Source organism: Propithecus coquereli, unplaced genomic scaffold (genome assembly GCF_000956105.1).
Source record: "Propithecus coquereli isolate 6110/MARCELLA unplaced genomic scaffold, Pcoq_1.0 Scaffold122, whole genome shotgun sequence".
In the NCBI taxonomy this organism is placed as follows: Eukaryota; Metazoa; Chordata; class Mammalia; order Primates; family Indriidae; genus Propithecus; species Propithecus coquereli.
In genome coordinates, this window is record NW_012136303.1 from 3,059,713 (window position 1) to 3,075,306 (window position 15,594).

General features: G+C 53.4%; 1 protein-coding gene across 1 annotated transcript in view; it reads right to left on the reverse strand.

Moving 5' to 3' along the window:
- Window positions 1-3,487: 3,487 nt before the first annotated feature.
- BPIFB1 (BPI fold containing family B, member 1) overlaps window positions 3,488-15,594 on the reverse strand; it is an 18,804-nt gene continuing 6,697 nt past the window's right edge. The window contains exons 6-15 of the mRNA XM_012665780.1: window positions 13,025-13,088; window positions 11,173-11,258; window positions 9,978-10,163; window positions 8,996-9,049; window positions 8,349-8,507; window positions 7,320-7,387; window positions 6,462-6,507; window positions 5,417-5,480; window positions 4,396-4,472; window positions 3,488-3,520 (exon numbers count right to left, since the gene is read on the reverse strand). Of these exons, the coding sequence (XP_012521234.1) occupies window positions 3,488-3,520; window positions 4,396-4,472; window positions 5,417-5,480; window positions 6,462-6,507; window positions 7,320-7,387; window positions 8,349-8,507; window positions 8,996-9,049; window positions 9,978-10,163; window positions 11,173-11,258; window positions 13,025-13,088 (837 nt within the window). The remainder of the gene's footprint in view (window positions 3,521-4,395; window positions 4,473-5,416; window positions 5,481-6,461; window positions 6,508-7,319; window positions 7,388-8,348; window positions 8,508-8,995; window positions 9,050-9,977; window positions 10,164-11,172; window positions 11,259-13,024; window positions 13,089-15,594) is intronic.

A 15,594-nucleotide genomic window follows, 5' to 3' on the forward strand; every position in this document is an offset into this window, starting at 1 on the left:
TCAAAGGGGCTCCTCAGTAGAGGGAGGGGTCCTCTTGGCACCAGGTGGCAGGGGGCTTCAGGGCAAAACGGATAGGGCCGGCCGGGGGGGCGCAGTGGCTCACGCCTGTAATCCTAGCACTCCGGGAGGCCGAGGCGGGCGGATTGTTTGAGCTCAGGAGTTCGAGACCAGCCTGAACAAAAGCAAAACCATGTCTTTACGAAAAACAGAAAAAATTAGCTGCGTGTGGTGGCAGGCGGGCCTGTAGTCCCAGCTACTCGGGAGGCTGAGGCAGGAGGATCGCTTGAGCCCAGGAGTTTGAGGTTGCTGTGAGCTAGGCTGACGCCACGGCACTCTAGCCCGGGCAACACAGTGAGACTCTGTCTCAAAAAAAAAAAAACTGATAGGGCCATCACTGTGACCTGAGGGGTAGGCTCTGGGCCCTGGGCCAGCAGACCCCAGGAAGGAAGTGGGTGGGGCCCTGTGGTTTTGAGGGTGGGCCCTTTCCTTCTGGAACAGCATCGGAGCATTGGATCCTGGGCAAGGCCTCCAGCTCTCGGGAGGGGCCCTGAGGAGGCTCCTAATACAGGATGTGGCCGTCACAGAACCCAAGGGAGTGATTGTATGGGGTGGGGAGGAGGGAGGAGAGCAGGCAATTGGCAAAGGCGGGGAGGCGAGGGGTCAGCGTCCATCTCGTGGGCGTTCCCCATGACCTTTCTATATATGTTGTCCAGGCCATCAGAGATGTGGTCACCGAGGTGTGGTCACCGAGGGCATGGCCTCTATAGCCAGACAGGCCTGGGTTCAAATTGCCACCGTCACTCAGAAACTGTGTGACTGTGGGCAAGTTATTTTCCCTCCTGAGCCTCACTTTTCATGTCTGTAAAATGGGAATAATAAATCCACCTATGTCTTTTGGATATTGTGAAGGTTTGTTGAGGCAACTTGTCAGTACAGGGGTTGGCATATAGGAAGGGTTCAAAGAAGTTACTTATTTTAATTTCCATTTTATAGATGAGGAAGCTGAGACTCAGAGAGGTTAAGTACCTTGCTCTAGGTCACACAGCATGTCTGTAATAAGGCTGGGCTTTGAAATCGGGGCCCAGAGAGCGGCGTGACCACCCAGTGAAAGGGAAATTTGGTGTTACTAAGTCATAGAGCTCCAAGCTCCTCACTCTCAACCAAGCTGAGGCACAAAGGTCCTCTTGTGTGGAATCCTGGTGACCCACTGTGAGTGTGCACAGCTAGCTGTGTCAGTGTTGATGTTTATTAACGGCTGTCCAGTGGGCGGCGAGCATGACCCAATCTTACAGATTTTCCATGAGGTTTTCCCTGTGATTAATTTCTTTCCCTTTCACAACTTAGGGGCATGGTCAGGGCAGGTGTTAAACTCTGTTCCGTGGCTGGAGGTGTGTGTGGGGCAGAGGGGCTGATGGTGGCAGGGCCGGTTCTGGAAGACAGCAGCTGCACAGGAAACGCAAGGTCGATGTTAGCTCGTTCTGAAGTTCTCACTGTGGCCAGTGTTTTGACATTAGCAAACGGCTAACGTTAGTATGCTTCGGTAGCTGTACTGGATGGGGTGTTCCTATTTCAGAATCCCAGACTTTTGGGGTTGCAAGATGCTCTAAGAGTTGGTGGGCCCCCCTCATCTCTGTGGCTGGGTTTCAGTGTTGCTGCCAAGGGCTGTCCTCCTCCTGCCTGGGGCAGAAAAAGGCTCTCGGGCTAATTGCGTCATCTGAGTCACCAGGACAGTGCAGGATGTTAGTGCAGGCGTGGAGGGGGGTGAGTCCGTAAGACCCTGCAACAGTACCGGTGTGGAGCGTGTGGCATCCTGGTTGGGGTTCCAAGAAGCAGACCTGAGAGCGGGCCTGGGCTGCAGGAGTTGACTTGGGGGGTGACCGCGAGGAGCACGGGAAATGAGGCAGGGCTGGGAGATGGCCTGTGACAAGTGTGCCCTCAAGCCAGTCACCACGGCGGGGCGCTCTGGAGCCAGGCCAGAGCAGGTGCCTCGGAGTTGCTCCCCGCCCGGAGGGGTGAGGGGCTGGGGTTGTTTGTCCACCCCCTCCTCCAGGAAGCCCCAGGGACGTGGATGGTGGGACTGAGGACCCATGGTTACAGCTGTTTTGGAGAACCATCCCCGCGCCCCGACAGGAGCATGTGGGCCGGAACAGAGATCCCTAATCGGGCCTGGGGGGACCAAGACCAGAGGTTCCGCCCCTTCTCCAGGCTCCTTGGAAGCCCCGACAGCTCCTCGCACGACTCCAGGGAGGCAGAAGAGACCTCCACAGGACAAGACGGAGCGACGTTCTCTCCTCCCTTGTGAGTGGGGGCTCAAACTCAGATTTATATAATGTAGAAAAATAATGGAATGTGGTGTGTAGGGAGCAAATTCCTACCCCGTCCTCAGATGGCAAAGTGTGGCTGGGAGCCGGGGACGCGCAGGGAGCTTCGGCACTTGGCAGCTGCCCAGGAAGTAGCGGCTGACGCCGCTGTCGCGCCTCGTGCGGGGCCTTGTCCTGGCCGTGCCTTGTGTAATGGACAGGAGAAGCCCCTTGCCTGGGCTGTGAGCTGTTCTTATGCCTGTCTGTGCTCTGACGTCGAGAATGTCTTTTCCTGAAACGCCCACCCTATTCCTTCCTGCAAGGCCCCTTGTGTAGCTGAAGGGCTCTGGAATTGGGGCGGGCCCGGGGTCAGGAGAACAGGGGTGCCATTGTCTGTCCCGAGCCTCCTGGCATCAGGGAGGCCAGGGAGACAATGGCAGTCACGCGCTGAGTGGGCAGGGCCTTTGATGATAAGGCCCCAAACTCCAGAGGCCAGGTGACAGCAGTGACAATGACATCACCCTCAGGTGACAATGTTTGAGCACCTGGCATGTGTCTCACCATAGACCTCCAAGGTGGGGACTATGACCCTCCCTATTTTCCCATTTTGCAGAAAAGAAAACTGAGGCCTGCAGAGAGGAAGCCATATCCCAGGGTCAAAGAAGCACTGAGGGGCCAGGCCGGAACTCAAAGCCTCGTTCATCTGCCTCCGGAGCCACATTGTTCCGAGAGCCCTCTGCCCACCACACTGCCAAGATCAACAGAACGTATGTCCCCCACCCAGAAGGCCACCCCATCAGAGACGGTCTTGAGGCTGACCCAACATGGAAGGCAGGAGGAAGAACTGGCTTTCTTATTCCTGAAGCTGGGGGAGCAAGACCGTGGACATCATCCTCCCTGTGGTCCGATGTAGCCCAGATGTAGCTCAGACATTGCCCAGGTTGGCTCCGATGTGCCTTCACATGACCCAGACGTGGCTCAGATGTCCAGTCCCCAAGACTGCCAGGGGCAAAATGACCCCTGTGCTGGGACAAAGATACACTCCAGATCACAGGAGTCACAGGCAAGTGTTTATTGATTGCAGAGAGGATGGTCTACAGAGCTCGCGCCCCACTCCTGGCTGGGACCCTGCTGGGCCTGGATGGCCACCGGCCTCGTCTTCACTGGGAGAGAGGAGGGCCAGGCTGCTACGAGGAGGCTGGGGTGATCACGAGGGCATCCTGGGATTGGAGAAGAAAAGACAAACAGGTTTTTACCTCCTGCCTTGTTGTGGTTTATGCTGGTTTTGCTCTCCACAAGGTGACCGCTGGTACTGGGGGCCATGACCCTGAACTCACACATACAAAATTCTTAGAAGGGACAGAGGCGGAGGGTCTGTGTGAACAGTAAGCCACGCAGGGGTCTGGGCGTCTCAGGCCTACGCTCCACATGCCCTGTCTGCTGCCTCAGATCCCAGGCCTCCTTCCTTATCTTTCCTGGAGCATTAAACAACCCTGCCCCAGGACCTTTGCACTTGCTGTATCTTCTGACAGGACACTCCTCCCAGCTACCCACAGGGCTCACTCCCTCACCTCCTCAGGTGTCGGCTCCAATGTCACCTCCTCAGAGAGTCCTTCCCTGGCCACCCCATCTAAAACATCACCCCCTTCTCCAGCATCACTCTCTTCCTCCTGAGCCGCTTTATTTTTCTTCTCAGCCTTTATCTTCAACCCGATGTTATATATTATGGGTTTACGTATTTGCCTTTCCTGCTAGGACGTGGGCTCTGCAAAGACGGGGACATTCTCTGTTCATTTCCGTAGCCTCAAGCACTTAGAGGCACACCTGGCATATAGAAGACCCTCAAAAACTATTCACTGAATGAACAAATGAATGAATTAATGAACGGCAAGGGGGGGTGGGAAAGTGTATTGACCCAGGCTGGGAAGGTCCCTTAGGGCACAGCCGACCTTCTCACTTGCAGATGAGGAGATGAGGCCCGGAGAGGTGAAGGGACTTGCCCAAAGTCCCAACAAGTGACCAGCAGCGCCAGGACGGGATGGAGGCCCCGCCTCCCAGCCAGGGCTGTCTCAGTGGCCGTGCACACCCTGCTCACCTTGGTCAGGGAGCACGAAGCTGCCTCGAATCCCAAGGCCTTCACCATCAGCACTGGGATCCCGGGTCTTAACTTGCCTGAAATAACAAACATGGTCAGAGCCTGGGGGGCCTGCAGTGGGCCTGGACAGCCACGGGCAGGCCCACAGCTCCTGGCACGCCCGCTTTGGACCGTCCCCTCTGCCTCTGCGCACCTGTTCTCTGGCCCCAGCCTCATCTCCCCACCCTTTGCCCCTGGCACCAGCTTCTGGCTGCTCACAAAGCGCCGCCCTCATATCCTCTCACACTCCTGCTCAAGAACCATCAGGGGCTCCCATCATCCACAGCAGAGATGTCTATGCTTTGAGATTCCCCCACACTAATAAAATTAAGAAATTAAAAAGGCAAGGCTGATGTAGGTTATCAACTGTCCCCACCCCCATGACCTGGGGCTTAATTAAAGGAATTCCACCTTCTCTCTCTGCTTCCTCCACTAGTAACAAACAACGCGCCAGCAGCAGCCTCGGCTAAGAAACATTGAGCACCGACTGTGCCATGCAAGCCCTCTGCCCTTTGCAAGTATCATCCCATTTGTGCCTCCGAAGAAGGTGCTTTTATTTCCCCATTTTACAAATGGAGAAACTGAGGCTCAGAAGGATTAGGCAGCTTGACCGAGGCCAGGCAGCTGGCAAGAGGGGAACAGGACTTGGACCCAGGTCTGCCGAGGCACCGAGTGTGCTCTGGTTGTCTGTTCACAGCTGTGTCTCCTGCCTGCTGTCAGCCCCGGGAGGCTCGGGCGCTGCCTGCTCATCTCCGCAAGCCCAGGCTCGGGCGCTAGTACAGGAGTTGGGCTATGAGGTCGGTGGTGGGAGAGGACATTTGCAGCTGGGTGGCCTGGAAGGCTTCTAGGAGGAGGCAGAGCTTGAACTGGGCCTTGAAGGGTGCGTGGGAAATGAATGGAAGGGGCTCCAAATGGAGATGCAAGCAGGAGGAGTAAACCAACGCCCTGGGGACAGAGAGGGACAGATGGCAAAGGGACGCACCATTCTCGTTTGGCAGCAAGATGGAGACAAGGATCTCGGTGGTGACGTTTTTCAGAATTTCAGGCTGTGAGAGAGAAGGGGCTCTGTCACCCTGGCTGAGAATCTGAAGTCTTCCCCGTCATTCTGCGTGGGCACAGCTCACCCCAAGGTGAGGAAGCCGGTGGAGATGCTGGAATCCCAGGTTCCCAGCCAGTCAGAGCTGCAAGGGCTCCTGGGGCCAGACAGGCTGGGACAGGACATGAACTCAGCTGCCGTGGGGGCCCAGTATATGGGGACACTGGGGTGCCCCATCCTCAGGGCCTCCACTGCTCTGTTCTAACTGAATTGGACCTGCAGGAATTTTGCCCTGCCTTGCCCAAGCATTTTTTTTTTTTTGGTAGAGATGGGGTCTTGCTATGTTGCCCAGGCTGGTCTTACACTCCTGGGATCTAGTGATCCTCCTGCCTTGGCCCCCCAAAGTACTGGGATTACAGGTGTGAGCCACTGTGGCCAGCCTGCCTGAGCTTTTAACTTCTGGAGGGAAGCCAGAAGTCCTGATTTTCATGTGGAAATCTCCTTGTTTTAAAATATTAGTCAAAAAACATTTTAAAAAGACAACAAAATATAAAGACCAAAGAAGACGTGGCAGAGGCCAGGATTCCGGCAGTTTGAGATGTCCAGTTTGGTCTGACTCAGGTGGGGAAACTTAGGATCACACGGAAGGGGCTGCCCAGGGTCACTAGGCATCTACGTGAGCAAAATGAGATGCGAACCGAGGGCATTCGTTTTCTAGTTTAGGATCGAAATTTCACTGAACGAAAGTGAATGCATATCTGTGAGCGTGGGTATTTGTGTGAGTGTGAGTGTGTGTGCGCGCGTGTTCTCAGCTGTGTCAGTAAACGCCTGAGCTGGGAGGTGGGGCTTCAGTGGCTGACGTGGAGGCTGGCCAGCCCACGGTGGGGCTTCCAGGGGGGCCTTATTTGAAGCAAATCCTGGGCAATGTCTTTTCAGAGTAGGCCATTCCAGGCCATCCCTGCGCCCTCAGGGACAATCTGTTAATACTTACTTCGAACCAGTTAATATCCCAATTCATCAGTTGGATCCGATCGGACCTGCAACAGAAGATGCCTGTGACAGTGGCCCTGGAGTCCCGTTCGTGCATCCGTCCAGTCACACGACAGCTGTGTATCGAGCACCTGGCCTGTGCCAGGCACGGCGCAGGCACGTGCTACAGCTGTGAGCCGAACCGAGTCCTGGCCTGGTGGGGCTCGCACTCCAGCGGTGGGTGGGTGGGTGGGGGACACAGAAACAAGCAGCAAAGAACAGAAACGCCAACCGCAGGAGTGAGGGCTGCGGGGGACTAGGGAGCCCCAGCTCCTTTCCCAAGGGGCAGCCAGTCCCCGCTCAGCCGTCTGTTGCTCTGTAGGAATGTGGGCCCCGGGCAGCCGAATAGTCAGATTTTTATATGTTCACAACTAATTTATGTGGGAAAAGCCCAACCCTGTGTGGGCTGATCAAAACACAGCCCTGGGCCTGACTCGTCCCAGGAGGCTCCAGTTTGCACCCCCTGAACTCACTCCGGGCAGCAGGAAGGGGGTGGGATGGGGTTGGGGAAGCAGGTAGGGCACAGACAGCAATGGGTGCACTCTTGCACTAGGGTGTGACTGTCACTGCTGCTGTCCTGGAGGCAGCCAGGATGGGCTGCCCCCTGCGGAGGGGGTGGTGCTGGGTAGGGCTTGCCTGCCCCAGGCTGCTGCAGCCCACTTCGTTTCCCTTCCCTCTCCCCCACATTCAGTCCCGACAGCAGGGGAGTCCTGGGGCGGCCTTCGCCTGACGCCCACACACTGGGCGTTGAAAGAAACCCACGGTCACAGGCGGGGCTCATTTTCATCAGCAGAATCTTTACAATGATTTACATGTTTACCTGAGTTCATTCAAGTTGAGCATAAGTCGGTCACCTTTGGTGTAAAACTGAGCTTCCGAACTGGCTTCCTGCAACAAGAGAAGCTCAGGCCCTGTTTCTCTTAAGCAGATGCATCAAGTGTGGGGCTAGGGGTTGCACAAGGAGGCTCTGGGGTCAAGCTGACACGGTCTGAATCTCGGCTACTGGCTCTGTGACCTTGGGAAAGAGTTTGACCTCTCTGGGCCTCACTTTCCTCATCTATGAAATGGGACAGTACTTGTACCCACTCCCTGTTTAACAGATTACAATATAGGCTTGTTGAGGGCAGTGATGATGATGACAATGATGATGACAGCAGCCAAACTGTATGGCACCCTCGCAACCCTATGAGGTGGGTCCTATTACTGCCCCATTGTAGAACAATTGTCCCTCCTCCTCCCAGTCTCTGTGGTTTGGATGGACCTTCCCACCTCCCACTCTGGTGTGTACCTGTCCTGGCTCAGGAAATTTACATATTCTATTTTTCTGGCCATACTGATTGGCTCAGGAATGGGCACATGACCTGGGCTCATTCAATGAGAGTCATCCCTGAGACTTTTGCTAGGACTATTGGGAAAGAGAAGTACTTCCTGCTGGAATTGCCAAGCTGATAGGATATAAGCCCAATACAGCTTAGGGCACTTCCATGAGGGAAGAGCTTGCCTGAGGATGAAGGAAGCACAAAGGAAAACAAGGCTGCTAGATAGTTTGAGCACCTAGATCCAGATATTCCTGAAGCTAATCCCATCTGGACTTTTTAGTTATGTGAACTAATACAATTCCTTTCGTGCATATGAGTTGAATTTTTTCCCAGAGATCCCTGACTAATAAAGTCACAGGGTCAGTGTTGGGCCCCCAAAGCTTCTGACTCTTGGTCCAGAGCTTCCTCTCCCCAACCCCTGCTAGGTGACAAGAGCGGTGGAAATGTTTAATGAAGCAAGAAGATGAACAAGAACAGTGAACAGGAGTGTCCCCCAGGCTGCTGCCAATGTCACAGACAACTGAACTCACGATGCCCAAGGTGAAGAAGGGGCGGTGGGCTTCATTGGTGGGGAACAAGTCCAGCACAATCTGTTGGGCCACCTTGGCACTGCCTTGGCTCAGGAGGAGCTCGGGGGTATCCTGAGTTACGATCTTCACAATTTGGGTGGGCCCCAGCTGATCTGCAGCCTGGAAGGACATCAGAGCCACATGTGGCCTCCCACATGCCTCACCATGGTCCACAGGCCCCAAGTGGCCCCCTGTGACCTGGCCTTGCTATCCTCTCTGGGCTCCAGCCACACTGTCCTTCTCACAGATCCTGGAATGCACTGCTGTTCTCCCTGCCCGGCAGCCCTGGTCTGCTGTTCTCTCTGTCTGGAGTCCCTTCCCTGCAGGGAAGTCTCCCTGAGCTCCCAGACTAGATCAGGTGCCCATAATGTTCTCATAACCCCGAGAACCTGTCCTCTCTTACTGTGGCTGCAACGGAAATAGCATGCATGTGATTATTTGATTCAGGTCAAACTGGCCCACGAGAATGAAATCTCTGTGAGGACAGGGACCTGGTTTGAGTGCCCCAGTGCTGGAAGGAAAGAGGGTCCTGCACAGATTCTACCCCCAGAGGCCTGGGTACAGACCGAGCACACACCCACCACGCCACAGATGGCAGAGGGACCGACCTTTTCACTGATCGCCCTGATGCTTGACTTCAGTTCACGGGCCAGTTCAGGAAGCTGAGGATGACAGGAGGCCAGAGAGGGTCAGTCAGCTGGAGGGGACAGGGGAGGCACACCTCTGTACCTGCTGCTGGGATGAAGGTTTCCTAGGACCCCAGAAAAGTGGTCTAGGCTATGTGTTTGTCATTGGTGGGAAAACAGCCCCTAGGTCAGCTGCTATGGGGTCCCTGCTGGCCTGAACTTTTACTGTGGGCTGTTGGTGCTGGGGTCTGTGGGCAGCTCCCTGCTCCCAGAGGACATAGAGAAGTGATTCCAATTCTTATCACAATCATGAGTGTGATGGCTGGTGACCATTCCCCATTTTCTTGCCATCTCAGTCCCCCAAGAGCTTGGTTATCTGTTGTCTGTCAGCTGACCTGAAGTCCTGCCATCCTCCCATAACTTTGGGCCAACCCTTTCCCCCTCTGGACCTCAGTTTCCCCACCAGTCACCCTGGAGGAGGTGGCACAATATAGTTGACTTGTGGCGGTTGTCCGTTGTGCTATGTTGATAAGGATTTCAAGGTTGTGTTGGCATCTAGACTCAGGAGGAAGGAGGGCCCTGATCGATTAGTGATGTCTGCCATGGGCCCCACAGTGCAGGCAGCAACACATCTGCCATCCCTGGACCACTCAGTGTCTAAGATGCCCTCTGACTCCGCAGGACTGGTATTCGGTAGAGGAGACAGATGCATCTGAATCTGTCCTTCAGAGGGCAGATCTAGGATGGGGGCTGGATGTTACAGGGAGGTTTCAGCTTCGGGTCTATGTCAGAGGTGGAGTCTATTAGGGGAGGGAGTGAGCTCTCCATTACTGGAGGGATTTAAGCTGAGCCTGACAGGGGATCCCTGCTTAGGGGCCTAGGGGTCCTTGCACCCCTTTTGCTTCAGGAAATTCCCATGATGCAGCATAGGTGGTCCCATCCTCTGTCCTTTGCCGAGGCTTACCACGTAGTCCAACAGGACCATGAGTTCTTCTGCAGGGAGCAAGGCAGCCACCGCAGCGTTCACAACGTCCTGCCTCACGACGAGGCTGAACGGGGCACTGTGCGCGGTGGGCATCGTCAGGGAAGCCACAGAGTTGTTGAACCACTTGGTCACGGTCACCGTTCCCTTTGAGTGCAACAGCCTGGCCTGAGGAGATGCAGAGCAGGGAGCGAGCTGAGAATGCTAACTCTACAGCTCACCCAAGGACAAAGCAGAAGGAAGGAACGCCGTTCAGCTTGTTTGCCTTTGTGCACTTGCTGCCAGGAAGCTTAGCCTGGAATTCAGTGCCTTGCTGGAGGCTGTGAGCTGTCTCAGGTGATGACATCTACTCCACCTGCACCCCTCAGATAACCTCTAATTTTTATCTTTTAACCTAGATAGTTTATTTTTCACTTACGTTTCAACTTCTCAGATACTTCAAACCCTTTTTGGATGAAGGGAAAATTCAAAACTGTAACAAAATGGATGGAAGTACTTGATGTTGCAATTTTTTAAGGGGTCTATAAAAACTAGCCTGGGAGTCACATTACTGGGTGGGTTGGGCCCTCAGGGAGCGCACCCCAGCGTGGTGTGTGGCTCCACGTTTTACAGAGAGCTGACAGTTACCGGGCACGTCCTGTCTGCCCGGCACTGCGTGGTCTCATTTCATCCTCTCCCCAGTGACCATTAGGATTTACGTTTTGCAAACAAGGAAATGGAGGGTCAGAGAGATGAAGAAACTTGCCCAAAGTCACACAGCCTGGGAGTCATGGGGCTGGGAGAGAAACTTAGGTCTGCATGATTCTCAATGATGTCTCAATCCTGGGCTCTTGTTTCAAGGTCACCAGAGGTTTAGGGATTGGCAGGGACTTGCCTGAGAAAAAGGCCAGGGCCCCGGTGCACACATTTGGGGCGATGACAGGGGAAATGAGGGTCGAGGGCAGATCCCCTGGGCAGATCATCTGCACGTGGCCCTTGACTCTGCCTGCCGGGTTTCCACCCCCCACCCCCGCCAATGGCCTGCATGTGTTCCGCCTGCTGTGATTTTTCTAAATCAGCCCCTGTGTCCTAAGTGTGACTGGGGTTTCCTCCCCTTCTACAGGCCTGTGGTGCCTGACCCTTGCAGTCAGAGAAGGGAGCGAAGTCCCCTTTATTCTCGAGGTCCTGGGGCACTCACCCCCAGGTTGAACTGGATGACATTGTCCTCGATGGCAGGAGACAGAATGTCAAACTCCAGGCGGTCAGGGCCGAGGGAAACGGGCGCTGCTCCGGGACAAGAAGAAAGTTCTGTGAGGGTGGGGGCAATATTGGGTGGGATGGTTTGGGGGCTGCTCTCTGCTGGATTGTCGCGTGGGGAAGTAGCAGGAGGGGCAGGTGGTAATGATGTTGATAATAATAACGAAAATGACCATAAGGGCAGACACTGAGTGTATACCAAGTGCCAGGCACTGCGCTGAACCTTTGCATATGTTGGCTCATTAACCTGCAGAATAACCCCCGGAAGTACATCCTATAAGTACCCCCTTTACAGATGGAGAAACCGAGGCTCAGAAAAGTGAAATGACTTGCTCAAGGTCATACTGTGAGAAGATTTGAACCCAGTTGGTCTTATGCCACAGTCCTGGTTTGGAACAAAACTGAACTATTGTTTATAACGCCCCACCTCCCTCACCAGACTGAATCGGCCATTCCCCATGCGGACAGTTCCGGGTCTGGATGGCCGGTGCGCACCCATTTACCCGCGGATCTCCTGTTCGCCTCGGGATTCCCCACTTGGCCGCCAGGTGGCGGTGGCGTCTCATCCGCCCCGGCAGTAGGCCCGAGGATGGGGAGGGTGGGACGGGCGGTGGCGCAGGGGCCGCCTCCTCCTGGAAGGAGACCTCCTCTCTTGCCCCTGGGGGAGCAGAGGAGCCAATTGGACTTGGGTTTGAGCCCCAGAGACCGTAGCTAGTCTCTTCTTGCCCTTGAATCTGTTTCCTCATCTTAAAATGAGGATATCATAGCGATTCCTGCCTCATGTACAGAATGGGCACCTAGTAACCACCAAATCTGAGTCATACCCACTTGGAACTGGAAGAATTGGGTTCAAGGCTTCCCCATATTACCAATTGCCTCTGTGAGCTTGGACAGATGACTTAATTGCTCTAAGCCTCAGTTTCCCCACATGTAAAGTGGGGTGATGTTTGCTGCTGCATGGAGCTGTTCCGGGAGCCAGTGAGACGGTGGGTGTAGAATACCCAGCCCATGGCAGGTGCTCTCCGGGTGCTCAATGCACTTCCATTTCATTCTCCTCTTCCCACTCCTCTCTGGTTGGCCTTTGAATGAGCCTCTTCGGATCCCAAATCAGTGGCTGGTAGACTTTTCTTTTTCCTCGCCAATTTCCACTGGGAGGTTCCAAGCAAGGCAGATTTCTGATGTGGGGGCAGGAGCCCATGTCCTCCCATCTCTGCTGCTCTCAGGGAGGGAGAAACAACCTCCTTGCTGAGCACACGTTTCATCTCTTCCCTTGTTTCCTCTCCTCTAATAGCACATAGTGGTTGCCGTATCATCCCTCCCTCCCTCCCTCCCTCCGGCCGTTTAGCATGCATTCGAAAACACTTCTCTGTGCCAGGCAGAGTACCTCCTATGTGCCTGGAACTTTTCTGTAAACTTTTAATCCTCACCAACAATCCATGAAGTAGGGATGTATAAGCCCCATGTTTCAGATGAGGAAACCAAGAGTAAGGAGGTGGAGTGGCTTTCCCAAAGTCATGGAGCAAGTCAGTGGTGGAGCTGGGATTTGAACTTGAGTTTATCTGGGGCATCTGCCGGCCTCACACAGAACCTTACATCGAGTAGGAGCTCATTAAGTCGAGGTCTTGGTGAACTTGTCTGCTCGTCTTGGGCAGGCATCACCTGGTGCTCCTGCCACCTGCCACTGGGCCCAGTTGCTGCTCAAGCTTGACTGGGGAGGCCCCCCTGGGTGGAGGCGGTCCTGGAGGCCAGCTCCATGGTAAAGGAGAAGGTGGAAGAGAGAGCAGTGCACCTACCCCTAATAATCTCCAGGAGCTCTGCATATATGTCATTGAAGGCCAGCTCGATCACGGGACACAGCTGCAACAGCACAGACACAGGGGCTCCATTAGCGAGGCCAGAATGCAGCCCCACAGCGACCCCTGCCCGGCCCACCCAGCCTGAGTCCTGCTGCCATGGCCGTGGCTAGCCAAGTTCATCCACGGGGTTGAGCATCCTTCGTGTGTCCACTCTCCCAGCCATCTCTGCTGCTCAGAGTCCACCCAGCCCCCAGGGCCACCTGGGACCTTTTGCAATGGTTTGTTCCTTGCCCAGTGCCCAGGGTGTGCCTCGTCTGCCAGCTCGCAAGAGCCTGGGTTTTCCGTAAGAGCGAAATGGAGAATTCACTTATTCATCCACCAAGTCACTACTGAGTTCCTTCAACATGTCAGACTCTAGAACAGAGGCCAGCAAGACAGACCCTACCAGACCAGATTCTTCAACAGTCTCTTTATGGCCTTTGGGATTGTTCTAGCCCCAACACATCCTTTTGCCCACTAAGCAATTCTCTTTCTAAAATTGCCTGCAGTCCTCAATGGGGGCTGATTTTGTCCCCAGACATTTGGAAATTTCTGGAGACATTTTTAGTTGTTACAACTTGGAAGAATGAGGATGTTACTGGCATCTAGTGGGTAGAGGCCAGGGATGCTACTAAACATCCTGCAATGCACAGGACAGCCCCCACGACAAAGAGTTATCAGCCCGGAATGTTAGTAGTGCCAAGGTTGAGACCTAACCCTGGCCCCAGCCATTCCCTCAGGGAGGAGATTAAACATGTGACCCACTTGGCTGTGGGACCCAGAGGCCGCGTTCTCTGCTCTGAGGCAGCCCAGTTTGCAGTGCTCCACGATTGTCGAGGGTGTTTTTTTGTCTTAGGTACAATTGCTCTAGTGGAAGAACCTTCTAGTTGGCCACCCCTTAATATGTAGACAATGTATTAATGACAGTGCATTTGGGAAGTGGTGACTTTTCTGTGAATAACTGTTCCCTGCTCCCAGCTGCTTTGCCAGCCCGGAAACCAGAGAGGCTGGAAGAATCAGCTCAGAGACTCCCAGCAGGCACCGCCAGGGGACCACTCGTTCCTCACGGGAAAGGTGTCCCCAGCAACCTCTGCACTTTCTCCCACAGTTCTCCATCCTTCATCCCCATCAGTGGGTCTCACCCTGGCTACACACTGGAGTCTTCTGGGACACTACGGCCCCACCCAGATCAATGACACCCGAATCCGGGGGAGGTCCTCGACTTCAACACTGTTTAAAGCCTTCTGAGCTTCTGATGTGTGGTCTGGGTTGAGAGCCACAAATTTGCACTGAACAGGTTTCCAGCATTTTCTAAACGATCTCCTGCCAGACACTCCCCTCTTAAATGTGCTGTGCCTTTTCCCTTCATGCCAGATACAATATTCACATGACCATCGAATCAAATCCAGCAAATCACGGTAGGAAACTATGATGATAAACGGGGAGCCGGTTTTCTCACGTCCTCTATACCCGGCCTTTCACGCTTAGAGGCAGATACAGTGCAAAGAGCATTGTATAATTCCAAGTTCTTGCCATCATTTCCAGTGGAAAATATATTTTAACTATTTGAGTATGGATAAAATACAATTTTTCTGGAGGCTGGGAAAAATTTGCAGCTGAGTCCTACTTTAAGAAATTCCCACCTTTAAATTGAAAAATAAAAGTCTTCAAAGCAAAAAATGTCTCACGTAAGAAAATCCCAATTTTACAAAATCATTCACTTTTAGATTCCCTTAAAAAATCTCCCTGGGCTGGGCGCAGTGGCTCACGCCTGTAATCCTAGCTCTCTGGGAGGCCGAGGCGGGCGGATTGTTTGAGCTCAGGAGTTCGAAACCAGCCTGAGCAAGAGCGAGACCCCATCTCTACTAAAAATAGAAAGAAATTAATCGGACAACTAAAAATACATAGAAAAAATCAGCCGGGCATGGTGGCGCATGCCTGTAGTCCCAGCTACTCGGGAGGCTGAGACAGGAGGATCGCTTGAGCCCAGGAGTTTGAGGTTGCTGTGAGCTAGGATGATGCCACGGCACTCACTCTAGCCCGGGCAACACAGTGAGACTCTGTCTCAAAAAAAAAAAAAAAAAAAATCTCCCTGGATATGCACCTTTGCTAACAGGTAGGGGTCTTAAAATTCTCACAATGAGAAGCGATTGCCTTGACTTTGATATCACACATTTATATTCATTCATATTCATTCTTCTCTTTCCTCTCTCTGTCCTCGTTTTCTTCCAGCAAGTTATTGGAGAAACGTAGTTTGAATTGGGATGAATCAACACTGCTTCTGAAATTAACCTTTTAAAATCTCATTTGAGCTTTTTTCAGTTTTCAATTATTGACTTAGTTTTCCCTGGTCTCTTTAATATGTAGATATTTAGTCTATTAAAATAATGGATCTTCCTTTGACTACATATAATACTCTTAAGTTTTACTGGTGCAGAAGCAGAATTTGAACTCTGGCTTAATAAAAAACCAAAGACATAATCCTGTATTAAACGGTTGATGTATATTTCACAATATGAAGGCAAAAT